A 26,808-nucleotide genomic window follows, 5' to 3' on the forward strand; every position below is an offset into this window, starting at 1 on the left:
CAGACCTGTCTCTGCACTGACTCTGCATCCTGGCAGGCTGTAGCTGAGGCAAGGAGCGCTTCAGAAGCCTACTGTTCTCTGCAGACTGGGTCGTAAACTGTGATGATGGGAGGGTGTGGAGGTGTGTTGTGGAGGAATCTCTCCTGCCATCCAAACTGATTTTGAAGCTAAGAAAAAATTGTGCAAAGATGATGACAGATATGCATCCAAGCCTCCTCTTCTGCCCAGCTCTGAGATGTCTTACCCTTCCCTGTGCCAGTCTATTTTATCATCTAATGTAGATGCCTGTTCTCCTTGCCAGCATTTTTGTGGTTTCTGGACTGGTTCTACTGAATAGTGGTGTCATCAATTTATTCAGACTTTGTGACCCATGACTAATTGCACTTTGTTTTCTACAGTTTAGGGAAGATGGTGTAGTTCTTCCTTCATCTTCCTAACTTCATTCTTCAACATGGCTTAGGTATTTAATTTTTCTACGTGTCATCTTACTCCTTACAAGGTGCCTGGCTGCTACTATAGTTAGTGATATTTTAAAACTTATGCATGGCATTCTAGTCTGTATAGCTCCATTCACTTTGATGAAGCTATGCTGATTCATATCCAGTGAAGTCCTCACCCATGGCTGAGATTTAAGGGGTACATTTTAAGATTTAATTAAAAGAAATCTAGGTCAGCTTTATCCTTGGTTGCTGGCCTATAATGCTTTGTAAATAGTCTGCCTGGTCAGTAATGAAAAGATTCAATTAGGGCACTTTGGTATTCCACTATGGTACAAACCACATCCATAGACAGGATTTCAAGAAGAAAAAAAATCCAAACAGAAAGGAAAAACCCCAGTCTTGGCATCTGAAACAGATTTCCAACCCCTTCCCCCAGCTCCCCCATGCTTCCCTTGGGCTGTCTGAGAAATAACAGATGCAAATAGGTTACTTTTGAAAGCAAAGCATTTCCTTCACAGCTGATGCAGTGTGAAAATCCATCTGAAGCCCAGCAGACATACCCATGAGCAAGTCGCCTCTGAGCTTTGCCAAGAATGATACATTTCACCATACTCTACTATAAAGAGAAAACCAGACAACCACCTACTGGCTACATCACAGAGCAGAGAAGCCCTCATTTCTCCAGACTGCAGAATACCAATTAAGCACATCTCAAGCCATCTATTTCTAGTAGGAGCTTAATGCAGTGCAAAGTTAGCTTGCTTCTTCCCCTAGAAGCATGCTCTTCCTCGCCCCCCCGCCCCATCAGGTGGAGGGATTTCTCTCCTTTGTTTCTGTGGCTGGCAAGTCAGAGCTGAAGTAAAATCAGTCTGCTGTCTGATGAGCTTTTGATGAAATTGAAAGCACTGCATTTCTTGATTTATTTAGCATTCAAACATCCCCTTCTTCTTCAGTTCTGCACCTCAGCCTCTGGCAGTTTCACAGCGCGGCTGCTTTCTCTAGGACAGCTGTAAGCTAAGAAAAGACCTTGTGCTAGGTTCAGATATGCCTCTGGTGAAAGGATAGTCTGTCTCCAAATGACACTTTTGGGCTGCATATCTGTATTCCTTTAGTGATTTGCATGTCATGTTTACGTACTTAACTTGCCCAGATATATGCTGGCTTTTTGTTTGCTTGTTTGTCCTGTGGTTATTGCTATCAGCACTTCCAGTTCAGGTTATAAAACTTTAGCAGCTTTCTGTTTGTTTCATGTATCATCACTAAAAGCAGATAATATCTCATTTCAGCCAGTGCGATATTTGCCACCAGACATTAAAGAAGTGTGCAGACATGAGGAAATGAAATTAGCTTTCATGTGTTCCTCTCACAGACTCTATAAAATTCAACTGCAGAAATTGGAAAAGAATTAATCCTAAAACCTCTTGTCTAGACTGAGCAACTATGGCATAAAGGAAACATAAAGGAAAAACTCAGTGCGTCTTAGCCCAACCCACAGCTCAGTGGCCATATACCACTGGGAATTAAAAAATGCTTTAGCTTCAGTGACATTATGTCCACCCAGCAGATTTCCCCTGTGATCCCTGAGAGTGAAACACGAGCTGCTGTGCCATCCTTCACTAACCAGCAAAGACTCTGTGCAACTCTACAGAACTGCTAAGGAAATGTAGCTGTCTAGGCACGGCGTTTACAAAGAAATACAATTTGCTGTGGTCCCCAGTCTTGTATGGTTGTTACAGTCCACAGAGTAATAGGGAGGAGGAGGACAGGCTAACACGGTGCTGGTTTCAAGCCCCACGTCCAGCAGTTGGGCTTGTTATGAGGAATGCTAATCCAGATGCACAGTCTGAACTGGTGTTCCAAGCCTCCTGGAGCCCCTGTGCACCGTGACCATCTGCTACACAATATGTCAAATGGGAGTTGAACTCCCATACAAAATAATTACACAGACACTTGTCAAAACAAATGCAGAAGAACCTTTGCTGAGGCATTGTCTTCTTGACTTCATATAGTAACTGGCTACTCCAAATCCTAGAAAGCACTGAATGTGTTAATTTACCATGAAAAGGGGATTAATGCCTAAGAGATACCTTACTATGTAAAAGATGAGCCTGTTTTTTTTTCCTCTGGAAGACCTGCAGTAGGCATAGGGTTGCAATGCTAAGTTTTGATCCAATTTATTATTTTTTTTCTGAGACAGCATTAGGCAAACCTCACTGTTCTGTATGTTCCATTTTGAATTCTAAAACTCAGATACAGATATAGATATATAAAAGTATCTGATCTGGAAACACCATGCAACCCAGCATTCTGGAATGTCTTGTTTTAAGGACAGCTGAATGGGCGCGTATGTTATTCACCCTGATGTCCTGTCTCTGGAGGTAGTTGAGAAGTGAACCTTTCATAAAGCACTCACATTGCCACTGCTGTAACTCAGCAATCTCAGGGAAGTAAAAGGGAGCTGGGGGCACTGGGTGTTTTCATCATGGGGTTGTGTCCAGAATCAATATGAAATGCACAAGTACTTTTTACAAAAAATAAATCATCATAATTGTTTACACCCACAAGACTGAGTTGTCCATATTTTTAGCATAAGTTTTGGTAAGCTATATTCTTTTTCCTCATTCAGCCTCTTTGTTTCTAAATAAAATAGGATTTCTTTCAGGTTATAAATGGTTTTATAACTCGTTAAACATTAATAGAATGGATCGCTTCATCCTGTAAGCTAGAACAACAGTTCTTCCAAACAGAAGGACAAACAAATTGCTTGGACATGATTTTGGCTTTTAATGCCATCTGTGTTACCATTTCAGCATTGCTCAAAAATGAGAGAAGACTATTCCAGCTCTGGCCATAGCTCTGCTTGGTAGGGCATCAACCAGAGACTCTTCAGAGGAAGGCAGAAACACCATACCTCAGGAAGATTTATGGTACTTCCTGTTTGATCTTTCCTCAGTCCCCAAAACCATCTGCTTAGCTTAAAAGCCTACATATTTACTGTCCTTTCCAAAGTTTGGCAAGTTCTGTCTGTAGTAACAGGGGATTTTGTTACCCTACACACATGTTCAGTCTCTAGCTGAAAGCAATCCTCATGACAACGCGCTTCATTGCATAATTCTCCAAGGTGTGAAACTATCTCTTTTTTTCACCTTTTAATTGCATCAACATGTCCCTGAATTCTTGTTCTTTCAGACAGTGAGAACTGAAAATCCTGATCTGCCTTGTTACACATCCACCTTTTCTTAGATTATGTACACTCTCCAGTTTATAAAATTTAAGCCCTGTTCCTGTTTATTCAAACCCTGCAGCAAGAAAAAACAGTTAAGTCTAGCATCTGTCCCCTCCCATCATCTTTAACTTGGGGTGGATTTACCAGGTTGGAGGCTGCAACCCTCATTAATGTCACCCAACACAATGCACATGTCACACAAAATGACAGAGGAAAAGGTCATGGTACTGTGCAATCCTGCTAACATCTATCTAGGTTGAATTTGAACTTGCTTGAATTAAACCAAACCCCTTTCATTTGCTGGTACTGATGAAGACTAAGTAAGCAGCAACTGCTGAGATACAGGCTGAAACATATCTATGGTATGGAATACAAACTCTTGTTTGAAATTTTGCAGCTAATGTCAGTGAGACACTGTTAATTTTCTAGTGACAAAATACTTTCTGAAGATTGTCCTGGCCCCTGCCAATTAAAATGATTTAAACAACCAATGCATATGGACAATAGAAGCAGCATTTGCAAGGCAACTCAAAACGGCTCCCATCCCGTACCTATCCCAAACGTGCACACATAAGACTAAATCACATAGGGATGAACATAAAGAGTGGAATTCTTACCTGCCCCCCTTTAGGCTGGTATTTGATGTTATCTGTTGATCCGATTTTGGACCTGACATTCTTGAGGTCAGGTAGAGGCTGATTAATAACTCGTAGCTGCTTCGGAGTGGCTGGAGATTTAGGAGGAGTGCGAATTATGGCAACTTTTTTCTCAGTAGGTACCATTATGGCAGATTTGGGGGTCCCAGGAGTGTGTGGGGTTCTGGAGTAGCTGGGTGTCCCTGGAGTGCCTGGGGTACGGGAGGCATAGCTTGGTGGTGTCCCTGGTGTGATGGCAGTGGAGCCAGGAGTAGTGGGAGTAGAAGTCCCACTTTTTCCTGTTCTGCTACGAATTGGCTCTGATCCTACATGCAAGAAAAAAAACCAGCATTAGACCCACAGAAATACAGCTCTTCTTTCCTCTGTACCTCCCAAGACTGCATCCCTGTACGCCAAGCAAGATGATACAGCTCTAGGATGGCTGTGCTAGGGCTGGAACAGCAGACTGGATGTCTGTCTCCGTGTCTTTGCTAATCAACCTGCCAGGAGTTAGCTTGTCACGTATGGTTGAGCTGGTAAATTGCCCATATGGTGACTGAGTTCTCTGTGCTGTAACACAGGTGTGCTTCCCACAACACCTATGCTTCCTGCAAAGCTCGCTAAACAAGGCACAATATCACACCAATTTCCATTTTGGGGAAAGAACAAGAAGCACACTGGGAATCTGACCTCTGGGACTCGATCCGACAACCTGACTAGCCAGTAAGAATGTTGTCACTAATTTCAATGGACTTAGGCATTAAACTAGAGAGTGGGAAAAATTCTGATTGTAATCCTGAAATTAAGGCTCTGAGTGCCTGCCTGCTGCTGGTCACCTACCACTGCTGGTAATCTGGTATCTGCAGCTGAACCCTGGCTGATCATTCAGCTGATGAACAAGTCATAGCTCTGTTCTGTGGATGGGTAGATGTACCTCACATTCAGTTGCTATTTTTCATTAGTGCAGTGAAAGAAAGCAACTACAGAAGGCAACCTTGATTAAAAGTCATATTCTAGTTATGTTGGCATGCAAGCTAAAAATAAATAAATAAATACTGTAATATTTTGTAGCCACTTCATTCAGTGTTTACGGCATTGCTGGTCCTTTTCACTGAGCACAAGAATCAGTTTAGTTGTGGCACTGTGCTTTCTGCAGCCAGCTCTGCTCGTAACTCTCAAATGCAAATAAACAGAACCCAAGATATCCATATGCTGCTTAAAGCAAAGGTTCAATGAGAATACTCAGGGAGAAAAAGACCAAACCAAACCCCAAAGCCTGGGAACCCCAATGCCAAATGTGTGTGTATATGTTTTCACCTTTAAAATGTTCAGGAATTATAAATCCAATGGGCCTCTCTAGAGTGTCCAGTGGGAGTAGTCAAAATCTTATTTAAAGTATTTGTTAGTCATTCTGTTTATGTAATGGTGGTGGACCAAACCCAACGCACTGCTGCCCCTGGTGAACAGGAGAAACTCTTTGCTCTACATGACTTGTTAGACAGACTGAACATACTCCACTCTCACCTCCAGTTTCCCTGAATGGTTTCTTTCTTTCCAAAACAACCCTACACCAGAACCTTCTCACTATACCAGCTGAGACAAAAAGGGAATTATTTTTTTTCCCAGCTCCCTGCAGCTTTGGTATATTTATTTCTCATTCCCCAGCCCTTCACCACATTGGCAAATGCTCAACGGCCTCTCACTCCTAGTCAGCAGAATGGGCTGCTGTGCCAGCTGGGGTGTCATTCTGCTTACAAAGGGTCTCTGTTTTACCCTTGGAGCATCACCCAAGAATTTCAAAGGAGTTTTTTTGTAGAATTTAATAATCTACTTCCCTTAAGCTGTCTTTAAAGGGGCTGAGATGAGTTTCTAAAGAGAGAAACCAGAGCAATTCCTATTGGAAAGCAGGGAGCCTCATCCAGGTTCTGATGCCTGGGCTGAATGCAAATCTAGCGAACAGTTCTGGCGGTATTTGGTGAAATTCTCTTTGTCCTGTAATTTCTTTTGGCTTGTGATTTGATAACACTGGTCCTCATAAAATGACCTTGCTGGTTTACTATCATAACTTCCCCCAATGAGTCATTCTGCTAGCTAACATCTCAATTCTCAGCAGAGTTTTTACCCTAGGATTAGAGTACAGGGAGATCATTACTGTGAAACAGCAAATTAATGACTGTAACTATTAGGTTTACTTTTCCAAGATCCATCAGAATATTTTATGTTGCCTACTTCAGGTTTGTCTTGTTTTTCTTGCTGCTGTTTGTAAATGCCCTCTGTCAAATACCTTAGCCAGCTCTGAGCTCCCTGCAAAGGCATTTTCTAGTATCAGCGATTACTCTGAACCGCAGTCCTAGCTCTGGGCATTGCAGAGTATAGAAAGGGTGCATCTTATCCCTGGTTTCAAGCCCTTGCTGCTCAGGACTTGGTACCTGAACAAAAACAGTTTGTGGGGCTCCGATTTCCAACAGCATACCCCAGACCCACTCCTCTGTGTAAAAGGTAGGGACACATGATGCTATGGCAATGTGACAAATCTATGGGAGACACCCACAGCAGTAGGAGAGGATTAATATGGAAAAAACATACGGGTGGTCCGTCGTACTGAAGAGGAAAGAGAAGCTGTGAGGGAGAGAGAGTTCTCCTCTCTGTCTCGGTCTCCTGATACACCTCGTCGAGGAGGAAGGATAGAGGAAGGTCTTGGTAGGGAGGAACGCTTTTCAGGACTCTTGCTTACTCCATCCTAATAGTAGCAAAATAAAAATGGAAGGTTTAGTTTTCAAAACTCACTCTCTGGGCTGTGATTTTTCTCAACTTATATACAGAGGGGGAAACCTCATCCTATGGGCCCAGTTTACTACTCACACAGGAACCTGTGGAGATCCAGCCACCTCCCATGCTCTGCTTAGCTCCCTGGTGCTTCTTTACTGCATCAAAACACCCAACAGTCATCTTCTGAGCTACTTAAGACAGATACAGATACTCTTGGATCTAAAGATGGATGGATTCCACATTTGGTTCTTAATAAGGAACAAGTGGTTTTTAGTGCGAGTTGAAAGTAAAAGAATTCTCTGGAGCTCAGATGTGAAATTCTTATGTGAATTTACTTGCAAAGTAACTGCAATACTGGTGCCCAGAATACACCCCACACTGTATTGTTAGGTGATGTGTGATTTTTGCATTTTCAAAAACTAACTTGTAATTTTTTTACGGAGAAAAATTTTTAGCTACAGCTTATTTTTTTCAGTGGAAGACTATTAATCCTGGTGTCTTATTTGCTTCCATACTCATCTTTTTACTTTTTGAAATCAGCAGATACCTTCTTATTACCATGGTTAGAGCAATGGACAGGTATGTTAGTATATTTTTGAACTTATGGGATAGGCAGCCAAAGACAGTCTTGCATAAGCAGATAGTCCTCCCAAAGACAAATGTGATGATGGTCCCAACCAATAAAAGACACACCAAGCATGGTGTTACACAGAAAATAGTAGTCAATAGTGAAAACAGTTTTTAAATGGGGATAGTCATCAACTCAGCATCAAGTAGATTTGAAACAGAAGTGAAATGTAAACATGGGGAAGCTAGGATGGACTGCCAAACATCTCTTTAAATTTATACTGCAACTTTTTCAATATAGTCCCATGCATAGACCAAATTTGGTTCCTAGAGCATTTGATTTCCACCCTTATTGCTGGTGATTAGAAATCCCTCCTACACTGGGGATTGAATTTGATTTCAGAGAATATTAACTGGTTGGAAATTACATTTTTTTAAACTTGGAAGGCAAATTAGTACTGCTGTTCTTTGCCACTTACCCATGTGCAAATGGGTGCAACTTCTTAGCAGTCAATGAAACAGCATCCATATCATCAATAGAAAGAAGATACGTCCTTCTAGTTATAACTTATTTCACTTACGTTTCCTCTGGAGAATCTCCTTTGTTTTTATCCATTTTGTAGCACAAATCTTGTAGCCTGCTAATCAGTTTTCCTGCCACTAGATCTAAGTAATCCCACGTAAGCTTTGCAGAGAGTTACTCAAATTCAGTGGGTAGAGAATGTGATCCATGGAGTCCACCTACACATCTCCAAGCTAACTCTTTCTCTAGCAGCTCTGCTACCTTACCTTAGCATCTGACTTTGAGTAGGACAAGCAGTCTCTTGGGCCCGCTGAGGAGGGCCGTACATAATAACTGTCTGTATCGAGAAAAGTGGCCCTTTTAGTAGTTAATGAGCAAGCTGAGCTGGGTCTTGGAGGAAGCAATGACTTTGCTCTAGACTTTGAGGCAGGAATCTTTGACAAAGAGGTAGTCTAGTCATGAGAAAACAAACAAAAGAAAACACAACATGAAGATGGACAAAAGGAAAATACATGCAACATGGACCAAAAAAAAAAAAAAAAAAAAAAAAGCCAAGCTATGAATTAATACTTCTCCTGTGTCTGGTAATGGTGTCTGTGCAGTTCTGACATGCGTAAAAGTTTCAGTTCTGTGTTGTTTGACTGAAAACATCTGGGTCTGGACAGAGTTACTGATCCTAGGAAGTGCCTTTTTCTGCAGATGCTATTTTTGTCTTGTGTTAATAGGACAAAACTGGTGCCAGGTACAGCATTTAACTGGTACAGCTGCTGGCTGGCTGCATTAGAAGCAAGTGCAAAACTATACAGGAGCACCAAGAGATCCTAGTCCTTTAAAACTAAGTTGTGCATTTGAAATACATCCCTTCAAGCTACAGTCAAGAATAAAACAGTGGGGAATCTTAAAAGCAAAGTTACACCAGTATTCCCACAACGGCAGAAGGACAAGACAGTATTGCTTCTTGTGCCACTGTGTATACACAAAATCCCTAATGCATGCCAAACACTGTAGTCTGTGCATTTGGTGCCACTCTACAGAAATTCATAAATTTATATTGACTATGTGGAGTCCTGGGAAACCTGTAAATGGTTGAAAGGCTGGCATATGTCATTGTAATCAGATACTTGTCTGATTCTGAATAATGATAATACCCATTGAAAGAACAATCAAACACCAGTAGGACAGATTGAAAATTCTTTGTTGACACTTAGGAGCACCTAACTGCTTTGCAAAAAGGAATCTCCTCGAAAGAGAATAGGGCTACTTGCTCAAGCAACATTTTTTTCTCTCATGGGTATAACCGATACTACAAAGAACAATTGCAAGGCTGTTAGCTTAGCAATGTAGGCCTGATTCTCTCTGTGTTCATACAAGCATGAAGTTACACACAGGAGCAATCCCAATGGGCCTGTAATTATGGGACTCGGTATAGAGCTTTAGCCATGAAAAATCTGGCATTTGATCTAAGTTAGTCACTTAGACTTTCTCAATGTTCAGAAAACATGTACGAGTTGCTCCTTAAGTTGTCTTTATTAGAAAATGAGAAAAGAATAGGTTGTCCAGCCCTGACAGGCACCTGGCTTAGGCTACACACCTAGCGTACAGAAAACTGAGGCTGGTGTGCTGAATGTCATCCATGACATCATCAACATGATTAAGAGTTGCAGAACTGTGTGTCCTGGGTTCAGCTGGGATAGAGTTAATTCTTACAAGAACCTAGGAGGTGGGGGCATAGCCGGGGCAGCTGACCTGAACTAACCAAGGAGCTATTCCATACCATGTGACATCCTGCCCAGTATATAAATGGGGACGGGGGTGGGGTGGGTGGGGGGGGTGGGTGGTGGTCTCTGTTTTCGGTGGGGGAAGTGGCGGAGCGTCGGGTCCCGGGTGGTGAGCGGTTGCACTGTGCATCACTCTTTTTGTATACTTTTTCATCAGTACCGTTGTTGTTGTTATAATTTCTTTGTGTTTGTCCCAGTAAACTGCCTTTATCTCAACCCTCGAGGTTCCAGTTTCTTTTTCTTCTCTCTCCTCCGTCTCCTCCCCACCCCACCGGAGGGGGGCGGAGGAGTGAGCGAGCGGCTGCGTGGTCCTTTGTTACCGGCTGGGCTGAAACCACGACAGTCCTTTTTGGCGCCCCACCCCCATCCCCGGCCCGCTCCCCATTTATATACTGAGCATGATGTCCCATGGTATGGAATAGCTCCTTGGCTAGTTCAGGTCAGCTGCCCCGGCTATGCCCCCACCTCCCAGGTTCCTGTAAGAATTAACTCTATCCCAGCTGAACCCAGGACACTGTGTAACAAAGAATTCCAGTAATACAACACAGCTGAGAGGACTTCTATTGGATATCATCATCCATTCCAAGTAGCAAGACAAGAAATTAGTTCAAAGGATGGAAGTGCTTTACTAGCAAGAATATATTCCTAGAATGAGTTTTGCCACATATTTATGTCTCTTTCTTTTAATACTTATTTCACTGTCAGAATAAACAGAATAAAAAAAATCTGTGAGTAAGTATTCTACACAGAAACTGTACACTATGTGTTTCTGTCACATCAAAGGCTTCTTCAGTCTTTGACTGATTTGTCATAGTTCAATTTATGGGTCCCATCCACTTGTGAAACTTTGGGCCATGTTTACAAATCCACTAAGGTGTTCATTGATGCTGAAACTCTGTGGAAGCAGAGTATCTGTGTTGGGTGGCTCCAAGAAACAGACAATCTGCGAACACCTTTCACCCAGTTTTCTGAACTTGAGATATAACTAAGTACGCACAGTTTGAGGCCCAAACGTTCATTCAGTGGTTTTTGCCTTTTTCAACTTCCAGACCATGCAAAATGTTTCCCCCCCATGAGACTGGAAGACTTACAGGTTAAGATTTTAGGCACAATGTAGAGACCTCGTCCTCTTCACTCATCTTGCATACAGCGTCCTCTGTCAATATGCACATCTAACAGGGATGCTAAAGATGGAGGAGACTGAGATCTTTCAATGGAACAGCTCGGAAAAGGCATGACCTTGAACTAAGGCACTGCTCTGAGATTATCACAGTCTAGATTGCCTCGGTGTTATTTAGGTAACAAGGCACTTTTTAGCATCAGTAATAGCAGCAGAATCTGGCCCAACCAGATTTCAGTGACATGCTCAAGGCTGGTAGAGCAAGCAAAGAAACCAAATGTCTTAATCCCTGCCTGTGCTTTACCCAGAAAACTGTTCTTATTCTCTGTTAGCGATATACTACCTTTGACGTCTGTTATAATTCCTGTTGCTGGAAGTGTCAGCTGTCCACAGGACAAAGATCTATGTAACCCTGTCTAAGACTCAGGGATTGCTGAAATTGGGATGCAGAAACCTCACTTTATTTCAGAGGCATTCCTAACACATGACCGATGTTCTCATCATCTCGCTACTGCAGCTACACAGCTCCTTCCAGCAGATGGAACTGCTTAGCCTTTCCTGAACTTGCTCTGCAAAGCAGTATGCAAACTGTAGCTTGAAGATGGATAACAAAACTGACTGGATTGGATGATCATTACCAGTGAAGAGGAAAAGGTTGCACTTAAAGATATAAAAGCTGAAAATGAGGAAGAAACACAGCAAGAAAAAGGGAGAGGTCTTTATAAAAGCAGAGGTGAAGCCAAGGCGCAGAAGAGAAAATGTCCAAGAGTTGCATGACTGTGGCAATCAGAGAAGTGAAGCAGCAGGGAGAGAAAGTAAGCAGGAGACAGACTTCTGATGTTTGCTATAATGTAAGGGACAGGAATAAGAAAGGTGTGTAGAAAGCAGATAATTTCAGAGAATGGTTTTGCGGTGTTTGTACTTAGAGCACTCCATGAACACAGATGACTCTGAAAATGGGCTAGTACTGACTTCTCTTGCATAAGTGTTGATCATCTCCCAAGAAAAGACAGTAATAAACCATACTGTTGACTCAGACCAGAAACCTGTTGTATTGGTTTTGTGTGGCAAGGTTTTGGTAGCGGGGGGAGGTTACAGGGGTGGCTTCTGTAAGAAGCTGCTGGAAGCTTCCCGTGTTCGAGAGAGCGCGAGCCCATACCAGCTAGCTCTAAGACGGACCGGCCGCCGGCCAAGGCCGAGCCAATCAGTGATAGTGGTAATGCCTCTGTGATAACATTTTTAAGAAGGAAAAAAAAGTTGGGACAGGCGGAAACGGCAGCCGGAGAGAGGAGTGAGAACATGTAAGAGAAAACAACCCTGCGGACACCAAGGTCAGTGAAGAAGGAGGGGGAGGAGATGCTCCAGGCGCCGGAGCAGAGATTCCTTTGCAGCAGCCCATGGTGAAGACCATGGTGAGGCAGGCTGTCCCCCTGCAGTCCAGGGAGGTCCACAGTGGAGCAGATATCCACCTGCAGCCCATGGAGGACCCCACGCCGGAGAAGGTGGGTTCCCGAAGGAGGCTGTGACCCCGTGGGAACCCCGCGCTGGAGCAGGCTCCTGGCAGGACCTGCGGATCTGTGGAGAGAGGAGCCCACGGAGCAGGTTTTCTGGCAGGACTTGTGACCCCCTGGGGGACCCACGCTGGAGCAGTGTGCTCCTGAAGGACTGCACACTGTGGAAAGGACCCATGCTGGAGCAGTTCGTGAAGAACTGCAGCCCGTGGGAATGACCCATGTTGGAGAAGTTCGTGGAGGACTGTCTCCCGTGGGTGGGACCCCACGCTGGAGCAGGGGAAGAGTGTGATGAGCCCTTGCCCTGATGAGAATTAGCAGCAGAAAATAACATGTGATGACTGTAAATCCCATCCCCATCCCCCCTGTGCTGCTGGGGGGGGGGCTTGGTGAAGAAATCCGGGAGTGAAGTTGTGCCCGGGAAGAAGAGAGGGGTGGAGGGAAGGTGTTCTGAGATTTCATTTTATTTCTCATTACCTTACTCTGGCTGATTTGTAATAAATTGAGCTAATTTTCCCCAAGCTGAGTCTGTTTTGCCCGTGACGGTAATTAGTGAATGATCTCTCCTGTCCTTATCTCAACCCGCAAGCTTTTTGTTATATTTTTCTCTCCCCTGTCCAGCTGAGGATGGGGGAGTGATAGAACGGCTTTGGTGGGCACCTGGCATCCAGCCAGGGTCAACCCATCACACCTGTCTAGATATTTCTTACTGTACTAGTAAAGAAGGTCTATCAGTTTCCCAGTTATGAGCTGAAACGGGTCAGACCTGAAAAACCACATGAAATCCCAGGATCCATGGCTCCTCCATAGCCTCCAATCAGTTATGCTGCTATCTTCATTAACAATTTCTTACAATTCATAAATAATGTGTAGCACTTTATGAGACAGAGATTTTTGTTCCCCAGAGAACTAACAATCTGGTTAGACACATGAAACAAATCAGCCATGGAATATATTAGGAAATTTAGAGGAATCCTAAGGAACTTTTTTATTGTTAATGATGGCTAACTGACAAAGTATTGTTGTGCTGCAGATGTGAATTAGCATGTGTCAATGTCATGTAACAATAGTTGCATAGGGGATAGTGAAAAGAGGTTGGTTTCCAGGGTATTTTGGAGTAATCGACAGGAAGAGCATAGGGTCAGCATGGTAGCAGGGTGGAGAGGCACTGCAGTATTTGCCGAAGGAAACTCAGCAGAGGAGTGCCAGACACAGGAAGCACAGCAGGCCGCAGAGCGGCTGAAGGCAGGGCACGTAACCATCAGGTTAAAACACACAGAGAAATCAGCAGTCCAGGAAATGGCCATCAGAAAGCACTTAATTGCATATAAAATGCTACTGGCCAATAAATTCTACACAGCCATGACCTCTGCAGAATGCATGGCTATGTAAATGGTGCATCAGAAGACATCCGGTGAGTCCTGGGTGAGGGTTTCTGCCTACATAGCAATCGAGCAAGGTGGCAGTATGAGTTGGGTGCTGTAGAAAGGGCCAGGGTACACAGTTTATCCCAAAGGATGACCTGGCTCAGAATACTGAACAACATCCAACTCCTGCAGTTTGGAGTCTGTGTGCCCCTTGTGGATTTGCAAACTGTCATCATCTACTACCTGGGACTGTAATTCAGAGGTTATTCAGGAAAGGTGGTTTTAATTACCCTTTAAAATGAATAATGAATATGGCAAACAAATTTTAAATGGTACACAAATTTTAAATGGAACACACAATTACTTACTGAATTAACACAAAAAGATCTGAAATAAGGACAAAAGGAGATTATAAAGATGAACAGTAAGATCATTTTACTCACTGAGAGCTTTTCCTTTGCTTGTTTAAATACACCAGGAGCCTGGTTTGTTTCACCACCTGCTGCTGAGAGACCCAAAGAAAGACTTGATAGTTAAAATAATAATAAGCATTTCCACTTAGTACACTTGACAGAACAATTAAATGCCTTGGAACTACTGTGCAACGCAATTACTTTGTGATTACTCTCAGTGAACTGTATGCAGAAATGTACCTGCCTTAAAAAAGTCCTGTATTTATCATACTTGAGGTAAAATGGTATTCTACATGTTTCAAACAAATCAAGATTTTGTATTCATGTTCCTAGAAGTCTAGAAACTACAGTAAATACTTCAAGAAATAGTTGACAACTATAAGACACTCTAGTTCTGAAGGTCAATCAGCCACCTTAGCTTCCTGATTTTCAGGACTGTCCTCTAAAAATCAGGCTCCTTTAAATAATCTGCAAATGAAAATTTTGAGAGGCCCCTGAAATCACCACTTCTCAAAATATTAGCCAACATTCCTAATGGAAAGAGAGAGATTCACTGCTGAATTATCATCCTAGTTGGGTCGACAAGGTCAGTGTGCTGTGGGTCAACTAAGCCATCAGACTCTAGCAATTCAAATTACATCTGGGACATCAAGTATGTTAATCCAGTATTTAATTTATCTGATACAACATAGTTTGAGGTGATTTTTTTCTCTCTGACTAAGATTTCCTTATGAAAAGTTTTGGAATGGGGCAGCTTTTGGAAAGCAGGTTATTAGCTTCGCCCCAACACTGTTGCTCAGGAAGCGATCTGCCACACAAAAACTAGATGTGAAATCTTTTGGCATCTGTGCCAGGATGCCCTTAGTAAATGCAGAAGTAGGACAGTAGTCACAGATGACAACCTTTTGCTGTAAACCCAACTGCGTTCCAACTGTAAAAGCAACCCCTTCCAGCTGTAAAACCAACCCTAGTGCAATGTACAGGACAGAACAGATGAATTTTCTCCTTTCCCTATGCAGCTTCCAGGCGTGGTGAGGAGATCCCTGGTTTTCTGTCACACTCCCACTCTAGTTCTCCCCTCTTAATATATTTTTTTTTTAAATTGAAGGAGTAGGAGAGAAAACTTGTGAAGAGGAGAACAAAATAACTGCATACTTCAGTTCTGAATTTGCAACAGGGATAAGTACAGCACAGCCCTCTTGCGTCACATCTTACAACACCTGTTACTGCTGGTTTTGCTCTGTTTTGCATCTCCTAAATAATCACAAATAGCATCTTTCCTCCTTCCCTTGGCACTGAACCCTAAGCAGCCACCACTATGAAGTAGAAAGAATAGCTGTGCTGCTTGTGCTGACTTACCTGAAAGCACAACTTCTCCATCTGAACAAAAGATCTCTACAGGCTCCGCTGCCAGTTTAAATACACAACAAACATGTTTTACTTCAGGGGGTGACCCCAGAATTGAAGACAAGGCACAGAAGTGTATCACATAGTAACTCCTGCTTATAACCAGTTAATTGTCCTGGCCTTGCCACTGTAAACGCTCCTCTGATGGCACAACTGCAGTGGTATCTCACAGCCACAGCCACTAACAAAACACAAGTCAGGTTGAGGTTTCATTCATGGAACTACACCAGTCAAGGCAAAGACTTCACAACTCTTTTCTCAGAGTTGGCCACACAGTTTCTTTTTCAAATGGCAAGGATGAATCTCTTAAAAAGCAGTCCCTCCCTTGTAAATATGGCACTGTAAGTTACCAGTATTTGCCAGTGGTTACCAGTGACATGGGAAGTTTTTTCTGGTATTGAAGGGAAATACGGGAAAGATGTAATTTCCTGGGCCATTACGCAGAAAATATGAGCAAATACTAACTTTTTTTTGTAGGCACTTGTATCTTTTGACTGGACATGTTTTGGTATAAAGTCACAACAAATGCAACATGGAGGTTTTAGCTGACTGCATACACTTGAAGCTGTATAGACTACACTGCCAAGGGACTTTTGGTGGGGCTCCATTGGCCATGTATCACTAAAGCTGACAAGACCATTCCAAATAGGACACACTGACAGTCGAAACTGGCTTCAAGAAACGGTGCTATTTTTTATGTAAAAGGAAAATGGGAGAAAGACATTGTCCCTCTAAATTCCAGATCCTGGAAAGAGCTGGATGACTGGTTCGGGCTTAGGATATATAGGTTAACATATGGCCACCTACACTCTTAGGATATCACATGGCACTTCCCTCTTTCTCATGGCCTCCCCTCAAGTCCCATCAGTAAGTATAAAAAGGTGAGGTAGAAGAGAGTAAGGGATACTGTGAATTTTCCAGCAACACTGAGTATGGTGAAACATTTTAAGAGATATTTTTGTTCATTTTGTGGCATGGTTCAAGCTCCTTTGCTTTAGAGACCAAACCTCAAAGTTCAACCCACATTACTTAAAATTTTATGATCAATCTGGTTCCATCATTTTGGCTGCTCTCTATCTCAGGATTTAAATGAACTGGGAGGTCATTTTTGTATTACATTTTTCACTTTGACTTATACATCTACTTCACCACGTATTGGAGTGAGAGAAAAAAGCTCTGACAGTTGCCAAGCAGCACACATTTAAGGCACCGGGCAGATTTCTTTATGCAAGTCTATTGGTATGACTCAGGCCTCTCCGGGATGCTATGGGCCAGAAGAGTTCAGATGATTTAGTGGTAGAGTACTTGAGGGCAAGACAGCACTGACCACATGGCTGTAGAAGTGTAGATGAAGTTGAGAACACTACAAAACTGACACTTGCCACCCCCCGCCCCCACACTTCCACTGCTGATTGAACCTCCTGGGTCCAGAGTGCAAGTTAAGACAGCCCAGAGACTTTGAACTGAGGAGGAGCCATCACTGCAACACAGAGGGGCCTGGATCAGCCCTTCCTTCCCTGGCTTCATTTCTCATGGCAGGGGGAAGTAAAAGGACCAGATTCCCTCACAGGAGCAAGGCGATGGGACCAAGTATTTAGCTCTGTTGTCCTAATGGAGTACAACCAGGAGACAATACACATTTCATACAGTGGGGGCATGATATTAAAGCTACCCTTGCATAACTGTCCTTTCACTGTATTTTCACTAGTCAGACCTCCATACTGAGACTGGTCTAAATTTAGAATAGGAGTGACTCATTGGTGCAAAACTGGATGGGAATGACTTCTAAGGAACACTTTCGGTATTGCACTGTTTAACTATAGGATGGGTAATAAATCCTCTTCTTAATTTCTAAGCCATGAGAAGAGGCCTATGTAGTTCTGCATTGCTGTGCATGGTTCTTCACTTAATAGCCCTAGTTTCACTCATCAACAACTGCACTGCAGTATGCGGCTATGCTACATGACAGAAAACTTGGCCTCTTTTAGCAATTTTTTTTTTTTTTTAAAGATCACCAGAAAAGTCAAGATGTTCATCTTTCTACCCTGAACTCACAGTAACGAGTAATATGATGAAAATGCTGAAAGTGTTCTTTTGGTCCTCTAAATAATGATACACCTATCAAGATGTAACAGGAATCATTTGTTTCATCCTTTCATCTTCCTCTACCAAATATTCAGATTTTTGCTTGGAATGCGTTCATAGTGTGAGCCCAGATTTCTTCTCTCTCAGCTTCATGCTGCATGTGGCTGGATTCCCCCTGTGGATTTTGACTGTACAGCATAAACATCAGTGACAGATTGGGAAGTGTCAATGCAGATAACATCAATCAACAAAATATAAGTCTGAAACACTTCTTATTATGCATGAGAGTAAAAAAGCAAAATAATGGAAATGCATACCATGGTTTAAGCTGTCAACATTTTCCCACCAGAAAAAAAAAAGAGCGTAATTAAAAAGAAAAAAAAAAGAACAAAATGATGAGTAGAAATTCCTATAACACCATACTATAAGCACAATGCCAAGTTACAACCACAGCACTTGGAGGTCCAAGCAATGACAAGCATACATGATCATGGCCTCCATTAAATAAACAAAAAAATACCAGGAAAAAAAGAAGAAAAGAAAAATGATAGAAAACACTAAAAAAGCAATACTATTTGTGAAGACTGACACTCTTGGAGGAAAAAAAATAGATAAGCTGCTATAGCCATGAGATTTACAGAAAAAAAAAAAAAATGTCTATGTTTGCCAGCCACATTGCATAACTGAACAGAACGCAGTCACCTGTCTGCTTCCGTTTAACACAGGAGAGATGAGTTGATCTAGTATATTTGATAGCAGGTTTTAAAATGATTTTCCTGGAGGGAGAGTGGGCCTGAACATCAGTTTTTTTAGCAAGTTCAGCTTTCTTATACACTGCTACGGACAAAAAAAAAAACAAAACACAAAAACATAGAATCAGGAGAAAAACCAGCAAACAGTTTCATATGACAATACATAAAGTGGCAGGCCCACTGCTCCACAACTCCAACCCAATGCATCGCTTCTACCAGGGTGAACAAATCCTAAGTCAGAGGAGGGGGAATACTGGTGCATTAACCTCAGATGTGTTACCCAGTGATCAGTGGGGATGCCTACAATGACACAGGACCAGTGGAGCAGTGAGCCTTGCACATGGCTTTTTATATAGTTGTACAATGTCTCATTAAAAAGCACTATCATTAATACTATTAAGCTGCACATCATCTACAACAGAGTAACCGGATAGTACTGTACAATAGTAAAAAAAAAAATATTTAAAAAAATTAAATATATATATTGTAATAGGGAGTGTTAAATGAACCTTTTTTCCTTCTCACTTCATCTCTGGAGAGTGTGCTAGGTTCCTTTTTAGCTATTTTCCTTTCAGGAGTAGAAATCCTGCCTCTCCCAGTTTTAAAAGGTTTCTCTTTTTTATGCTTATCAAGAGATGATCTTCGCAATTCTCTCTCTGCCTTCTCCTCTTTAGGAACAGTCTCTAACTGTTCAGTCATGATGCTCCTATCATCATCTGTAGGATCAGAGCAAATTATAACAACAAACAAAACATTAGTAACAAATGTTAACAATACTGCCGTGGAGCAGGGAAAAGATAGCTGAAGACAGAGCAGATGGATTAATAAAAAAAGGCAGACTATTTTACCATTTTTTCTGAAACATGCTGAGATTACTATTACAACTATAATCATTTTGCTCTTTGATCATTATGATTTGGAAGCAAAAATATTTAACAGACAAAACAGAAAGGATAATGCACACCTTGAGTATCTGCCCAGAGACTGTCTGTGTCCATGATGGAGTCATCGATTGTTGTTTCATCTTTGTAATCATCACACGTCTCTGTCTTGTAGTCGGTGAGCAGGATTTCTTCTCTCTGGGGTGAAGCAGGAGCTTCTGGGGAGCCCTCCTTGGGCTCAAGTTGAATGTCAGCTACTTCCTCAACCTCCAGCTCCTCTTCAGCCTGGGAGTCCCCTGTTTCGATGTCTTCCTGCTGAGTAGCAGCAAAGCGCACACTGTGAGAAACAGATTCACCCTCATCAACTGTTGTCTGCACCACTGTGATAAAGTCATCCTCTACTGTCACCACGGATTCAATAATGCCTTTCAGTTCAGGCAGTACTTCTGGGCTACCCTTGGCTAGCATTTCTTCAGCCGTAAGTTTCCCGAAGTCTATTTCTGGGGGCACTTCTGATATAAGATGCTGTTTATCCTCCTCTTTTTCTTCTTGCCCTACTTCTACCTCTTCTTCCTCAGGTTCTTCCCGTTTTGTGACCCCTGCTGCCAATTCACATGGCAGCAGCTTTTGGATTTCCATAGGTTTCACAGGTGTATCAGGAGTCTTTTCAGTTTCTTCTGCAGGCTGTGGTATGCTCTCCATCTGAATCTCAGCAGGCTCTTCCTGGAGAGGCTCAGCTTTTGGAAGGAGAAGCTCCACAGAAGGTTCCTTTGCTGGTAACTGTGCAGGAGTCTCTTCCCCAGACACGAGAGGTTTTGGAGGTTCTGCTTTGATGTCCTCTGATTTGAAGGATTCTCCATTCAAACCTTCTTGGGCTTGATCATGCTCTCCACTAGATTCATAAGATTCCTCTTTATCAACTGCCTCTTGATGTACCAGATCGGGTTTAGGAACTTTTTCCTTAATTTCTGTTTCTGACAGTTTGGTGCTGTCCTTCACATAACTAGGTTCAATCTTGGAAAGTAGATCTGCATCCTTTGCTTCTCTGGACAAGTGATCTTCCTGTTGAGTGTCTTTGGGTTCAGACTCTGCTCTTCTAACAGAGGCTTTGTCCTTCCCTGAAGGGAGAGAAACAACCTCACTGATCTTAGCATCTAAGTGACTCTGATATTCTTGGTCAGCTCTCCTTGCAGCCACTTCCAAATCGTGCTTTATAGCATTGTAATCTGGTTTAATTGGAGCTTCTATCTCAGCTATTTCAGGAACAACACTAAGAGTCTTCTCGTCCTTCTCCATCAACAAAGAAACAGCATCCTTTTCTATTGCTATCTCTGAAGCTGATTTTCTGTCATACGTGGTATCATCAGTTACATGAACTTTATCAGCCACACTTTCTTCTTTCATTTCTAAAATTGCCTCAGGTCTTGTCTTCTCTGGCTCTGCATCTTTAATGGGATAGGCCTCTTTAGAGTCAACTTGATCTTCACTTTTTTCTAGCACAGTATCCAGCTTCTCTTTTTTCTCCTGCTCAAAGTCCCTCACCAGAACGGACTCACCAGTGGCATGGTGACCTAAGTCTTTTTCACTGAGGAATTCTTTTGATTTTTCAGCTGCTGCCAACTTCACTTCTATTAAAGACAGGTCAGGAGCTAGGCCACGTCTCAGTTTTTCATCTGTGCCTTCGTAAAAGGGACAGGTTTCGCTTGTTAAATTCTCACTGTCCTGAACTGGAGAAGGGAGTGGGACTGTGTACTTATTGAAAACACAGTAGCCCAAGTCTTCCAGCTGACTTTCAGCTTTTAGAGTTACGTGGTTTTCATCTGTCACAGGTGGCAGGGCTGTGCTGCTGTCTTCCACAACAGTGTCAGAAGTAACCGATTTCTTTTGCGCTGCCTCAGCATCTGCACTCACGGAGGCTAATCTAGACCTTGTCCCTGCTAAGTCTAACATTTCAGGCAGGTCAGGAGCCAGGACAGCCCCATTTTTGTAATAATCTTTGGCCAGGAATGGTGATTCGGCCAAGGTCTCAGACTGGACTTTTTCTTCTGCCATTGCTTTTTCTTCTTCAATGTGCTCATCTTCCTCTCTACTATCAATGGGGAAGCAGGGGGCCTTCTCCAATGCTGGTGTGGTTGCTGGCAGGTAGTCATCACCTTCATCCATACTTCCACTAGTGTTAGTTAGAATATCCGAAGCAAGGGGAGAAAGATCATGTGCACGACCAAAGCTAAATCCTAGAGCTATTGAATCCAGGCAGGACATGGGCAAGTTAATAGACATACTTCTCTGTTCAATTGCAGATCTCCCTCCAAGTCCCAAGCTCCTGCTCAGAGTTAGGTCATCTTTATTTTTACTGTGGAGTTCTCTCTTATCCCCATAGACTTTGGGGTCAATAGTGAACATTCTTTCTGTTGGGGAACTTGGTTCTTCAGATTTGTCTGGTGTAAAACTCTGAGCCAGGGTACTGTACCCTACTTCATGAGCAGGCATACTCTGCTGATGATCCAATTCTGTCTGCAATTCTTTCTCCTCTTCCTCTTTGTCTTCAGGTATTGGATGATCTGTTTGATGAGGCTCATACATACTCTCTTTAGTGTCACTTAGCTCATAGTAATCACTGCCTTGTTTCAGAGCATCTGCTTTGAAGGCTTCCTCTTTCAGAGCAGAGGTTTCAAAATACTTCGACATTCCTGATCGATCCTCCTCTTCTTTAATTTGATGAGGAGCTGAAACACTTGTCTTATCCTCCTTGGTATCTTTTTTAAAATCTTGCTCTTGAGAAGCTTCTAGAGTAGGAGCCTTGTCAGTGGTTAAACTTGGTGCCTCAGGGGCTTTCTCTGTTATTCTGGATAACTGAGTGGTATCAGGGTGCTCTACTGTTTTCTCAAGGGTCAGTTCATGGCTTAACTGGGCTGGGGGTACCTGTGTGCTTGGCTGCACCTCCTTTTTCATGTCTACTGTTGCTGGGAGCCCCCTTTGGTCCATTTCTTTTTCTGCTTTGAAAATATTAGGTGACATTTTAGCTTCACCATCCTTTTGAAAGTCTGCTTTGTCTAGAGAAAGCGTCTTAACTTCAGGTTTTGTTGCAAATTTACCATCATCTAATATTCGAGCCTCCCCTTTATCGTAGAAGTCATACCTTTCTTCTTCATCACTCTCATCCTTGGTCATGTCCTTTTCCTCCCCCCATGCAGGGATTTTCTGGGTGCTCGGTGTTTTCAGGCCATCTACAGTTACTGCTGAGACTTCCTGCAGAGCTAGTGTCCTGTCTCTGTGGATGTGTTCATCTTTAGTGAGATCTTTGGCAACCAGTTGGTCAGTGGGTTCCTGTTTTGTTTTGGAACTGTCTTTGAGTGGAAGCTGCTGGGGGACAGCAGGAGATGGGCCTGAAAGAAGTTCACTTTTGGCTGCTTCTGCCTTGGGTTCTGACAGCAACAGAGAACTTTCACCATGGCTGATGTCAAGATCTTGGACATCTACAAGGTCATATTTAGATTTCACAGACATGACTTGGTTTAATGATGAGGGCACATCTGCAGTCCTTTCTTCTGTTTCGCTCCCTTTAGGCAGTTCAGATGACAAGTCCTGTTGTTCTTGAAGAGCAGGAGGCTTGACAGCAGGTTCTGCAAAACTGGCTTCCCCCTTCTTTTGTGAATCAGTTTCCAAGATCTGGTCTGATAGAGGTGAAGGTATTTTTTCTTTGTCTTTGCTCTGTGAATCCTTTTTATCTACAGCCTCTATTTTTGCTGGCTGTGGAACTAAGGCATCATGTTTAGGTTGCTCATCAGTCTTACTGTCTTTGTCAGATTCATGTTGCTTTGTGTCTAATGGTTCTGCTGCGAAAGGGCATGCGCCCTCCTGGACACGGAATTCCATCTTCGTAGCTGCAAGTAAATCTGAAGTAGTTTGTTTGGGTTTTATAACAAAATTATTTAAAGCACTTACAGGCAGGCAGTCATGTGGCTTACAACAACATCTTGGTATGAAGGATGGAAAGGAGAGGGAGAAAGATGCAAACATGCAGCAAGACCATCCACCTAGAAATCTGCTTTAAAGTGTTAAATCCTAGTTTCCTTTCAATATATGAGGTTTTATAGTGAAAATGTGAGTTTTACACATATAAATATGCGACCAGTGAAATGAGATGATTTCATGTGAATTCTTCATCATTGTGGTGTGTATACAACAGCAAAACCACAAGTAATCCTCACTTCATTGGTATGCTTTGCTGGATTCTGTAGCTTATATTAGTTTTGTGTTAGTAAAATTTGCAAGATTAAGTCTAATCAATAGTACCTTTGTCTGTTGCTGACATTTAAAACATAGAGTTATACCTTTCTATATCTTTTTTACATTTTTCTTCTACATGCAGCCTAAACTGAAGAAATAATGCATACAAAAGGTTTTGCAAGTGTCAGAAGAGGCTGTTTTTTCAATTGTACCAACTTCTGACATTCACTTTGACAAATGACAAAAATCTCACTGCTGCCATAAAACCGGTATGTGTAAATCAGCAACAAAGCTATTAGTAGTCCCAGATCTTGAAGGTCTGGTCTTCAAAATGGCCAGCCATCTTCAGCTGTAACTGAAGACAAAGAATACTTGGCATGTTTCAATGACACTAGATCAGGCCCTAATTAAGTTAATTTGAAACTAGAAATGATACTCTTACGGTCTGCCACTATATTTTTAGGGAGTAATACCTAGTTCACTATTTTAATACATGCTCTGTTAATCATTAATAGCTTGTTCTTTTTTAATATCCTATGGAAAATGTGGAAATCTTCCTATAATGGAAAATATGAAGAAAGATACTGCAGAATGTGGCAGAACTTTCTGCAGTAATCTTTAAAAAAGGTTTTATGAGTTTTTCTAAAGCTTGTTAAAAGCAGCATTGGGCCAGCTCTGAATCTCCTCATATCTGATTTAAAGTCCATGGAGCCATCTTTTTGCTCTGATGTATCTGAATTTTTTAGAACAATAGTATCAAAGTATTAGTCATTCTTTAAATATTTGCATATGTTAACATTTAGTCAAAAAAGCAACTGCCATTCTAAACTCTACAGGTAGAAAAACCAGAGGTCTACAACTACAGTAATTTTGCTCCTTTATGTTTTCATATTTGGTGACTTACTTGAAACCCTATGAAGTACAAAAACATGGCCATTGAGCTGATGTCACTCTCATTTCACAGAAATTAAACAGCTAGATACTGACTTTCTTTATGTATCCTACTATGCCTCTTACTGTAGTGCAAATGAATGATACCAATGGCATCAAAACATACTCGGACTGCCAAAGGAATTTAATATTTAGCTGGACCAACCAGAACACCAGCCTCCCAAATGCAGCATTTCTTAGCCAGGCAGTGAATGGGTACATCACTACTCTGCAAAATGTGTCTTTACACCTTGTTGCACTGGCTGAAGAGAAATACCATTAAAAGGAAGATCTTGAAGCCTAGTTCTTATGTACTGAAAGACAACTGATTGCAGTAAATATTTTGTTCAGTAAGGAGATCAGAACTTCACCCTATGCACCTGGTCCTAAACTTCACTATGAAGGCAAACATCCCAGTGGAAGTGATGGAGGTTTTGCCTAAGAAGGACACTGCAGCAGCGTTAAGCATTTGTAATAATGTAAGACACAAAATATCAGAGTTCTGGCAATGACTGAGGAGAGGTGGGTAGACTGCAATGAATGGCAAGGATATGACATAAGAAGCGATAGCTTTAGGGAAGCTAAACCAGAATGCACTGAAGCACATACCAAAAAAAAGAATCAAACAAAAAACCTGCACACTGCAAATGAAAACATTTCTACAGTTTAAGCCTCTTTATGTCATAGTCAAAGTCAATAAATGTACTTTTTGAAAGAAAAGCAGATGAATCTCTGCACCAAAAACAAAAAAAAAAATATACACAGATTAGCAATGTGACTGGCAAACACATCTGAGATGGGGGAAAAGGCTTACGCAGAGGAATCGGCTTAGCTGCAAAGCATATTTTATCATGGCAAAGTAAAAAATCAGGAATTGGCCGCAGTGGTGGGAAACCATGTTGTCATACAGCACCTATGCAATCATATTATCTGCTACACACTCTTCAAGCATAATAACAAGAGCAGTCATACTAATAAATGGGAAGAACAGCAAATGAAGCAGCCTGGGAAAGCACTGGAGAAAGCTGGAGGAGGATTTATCAGCAGCAAACACATGCAAACCTAAGGAGGACACACCTTCCCCAGCCAAGGAAGGGGATGTGTCTTTCAGGGGTGTTTCCGTTACAGTTACACTTTCCCTGCTGGATGCCACACTTGCCACTTTGTCTTCATGACACACTTTGGTCTCCAAACCAGAATCCGACTGACCCTCACAGAGGCCCTTTGCCTGGTCCGAAGGCTCAATGGGCCCGTGCTCTTTCCCCAGTTGCTTCCCAGGAAGAGCAGCAGGTTTTGCTTCCACAGCCATCGGACTCTCTACTGGTTCTTCTTCTTGGGGATGGAGAAAGGAGGCGACATCAACACCAACAGTAAACACCAAGCACACAACTCCACAGGACTGCTTTTACATAACACTTTCAGCTCTGAACATTTTGGATTTAAGTGTGTCAAAGGACTGCTATCAGCCCATTTTAGTCATTGTGGAACTGCATCTTCCTTAGGGGAAAGAAACAAACCAAAACAAAAAACCTGTCTCCCACAGAGAAGCACATTTATGCTGTAAGATGAGAGCTGAAAGTGTTTTACAGGTATACCTCTCCCAAAGATGACTGTGGGTCAAATATTCATTCCAAATGGAGATGGTATTGAATGATGGATGGCTCTGACAACACCAATGCATCAATGAGCTCAAAGTACACACATTTTTCTGATAAATGAGCTGTTTAATCCAGTACAAGACATTCAATTGAGGTGGAGGAAGGTATAAGGCATTAATTTCTTTCCACTGACCTTGGCAACACTGACTGCTCAATGCCAACAAGTCAATCTAGCACATGAATCCTGGATTTGACAAAACATTGAGCCACTTCCACAGTCTTAATAAGCCTTGTGCATGGCTGATAAGTAATGGTTTTACAAGAATTCAGCCAAGATTCCTACTCTGAGCAGGTTAATAAACAATTTCTCCCTTAGGCTGCCTGACACCTGGACTCTGTATGTGAAAATCACATTTTTGACACAAGGACTCTTATTTTCTTCTCTGTTTCCCCACTAGCCCCCAGGCTCCTCCTCACCAATTAAGTCAAAGAAACCAGTGAGTGCAATATAACTATTTGTTCATCTGAATTTCTAAAATAAATCACTCAGACTATGGGCTGTTAGGCTCAGTACAG

General features: G+C 42.2%; 1 protein-coding gene across 48 annotated transcripts in view; it reads right to left on the minus strand.

The window, feature by feature from the left end:
- The window catches only part of MAP2 (microtubule associated protein 2), a 238,206-nt gene that overhangs the window by 15,697 nt on the left and 195,701 nt on the right, over window positions 1-26,808 (minus strand). For 16 of the 48 annotated variants that reach the window (XM_049813666.1, XM_049813594.1, XM_049813586.1 and 13 more), the window contains 8 exons: window positions 25,712-25,966; window positions 19,558-23,358; window positions 19,103-19,309; window positions 18,544-18,678; window positions 14,380-14,441; window positions 8,427-8,612; window positions 6,888-7,041; window positions 4,284-4,627 (listed from right to left, as the gene is read on the minus strand). In XM_049813666.1, coding sequence (XP_049669623.1) covers window positions 4,284-4,627; window positions 6,888-7,041; window positions 8,427-8,612; window positions 14,380-14,441; window positions 18,544-18,678; window positions 19,103-19,309; window positions 19,558-23,358; window positions 25,712-25,966 — 5,144 coding nt within the window. Of the gene's footprint in view, window positions 1-4,283; window positions 4,628-6,887; window positions 7,042-8,426; window positions 8,613-14,379; window positions 14,442-18,543; window positions 18,679-19,102; window positions 19,310-19,557; window positions 23,371-25,711; window positions 25,967-26,808 lie in introns of all 48 variants that reach the window. The other 32 variants (XM_049813982.1, XM_049813794.1, XM_049813740.1 and 29 more) reach the window with 19 other exon arrangements.

This window comes from Accipiter gentilis, chromosome 1 (assembly GCF_929443795.1).
Source record: "Accipiter gentilis chromosome 1, bAccGen1.1, whole genome shotgun sequence".
NCBI lineage: Eukaryota > Metazoa > Chordata > Aves > Accipitriformes > Accipitridae > Astur > Astur gentilis.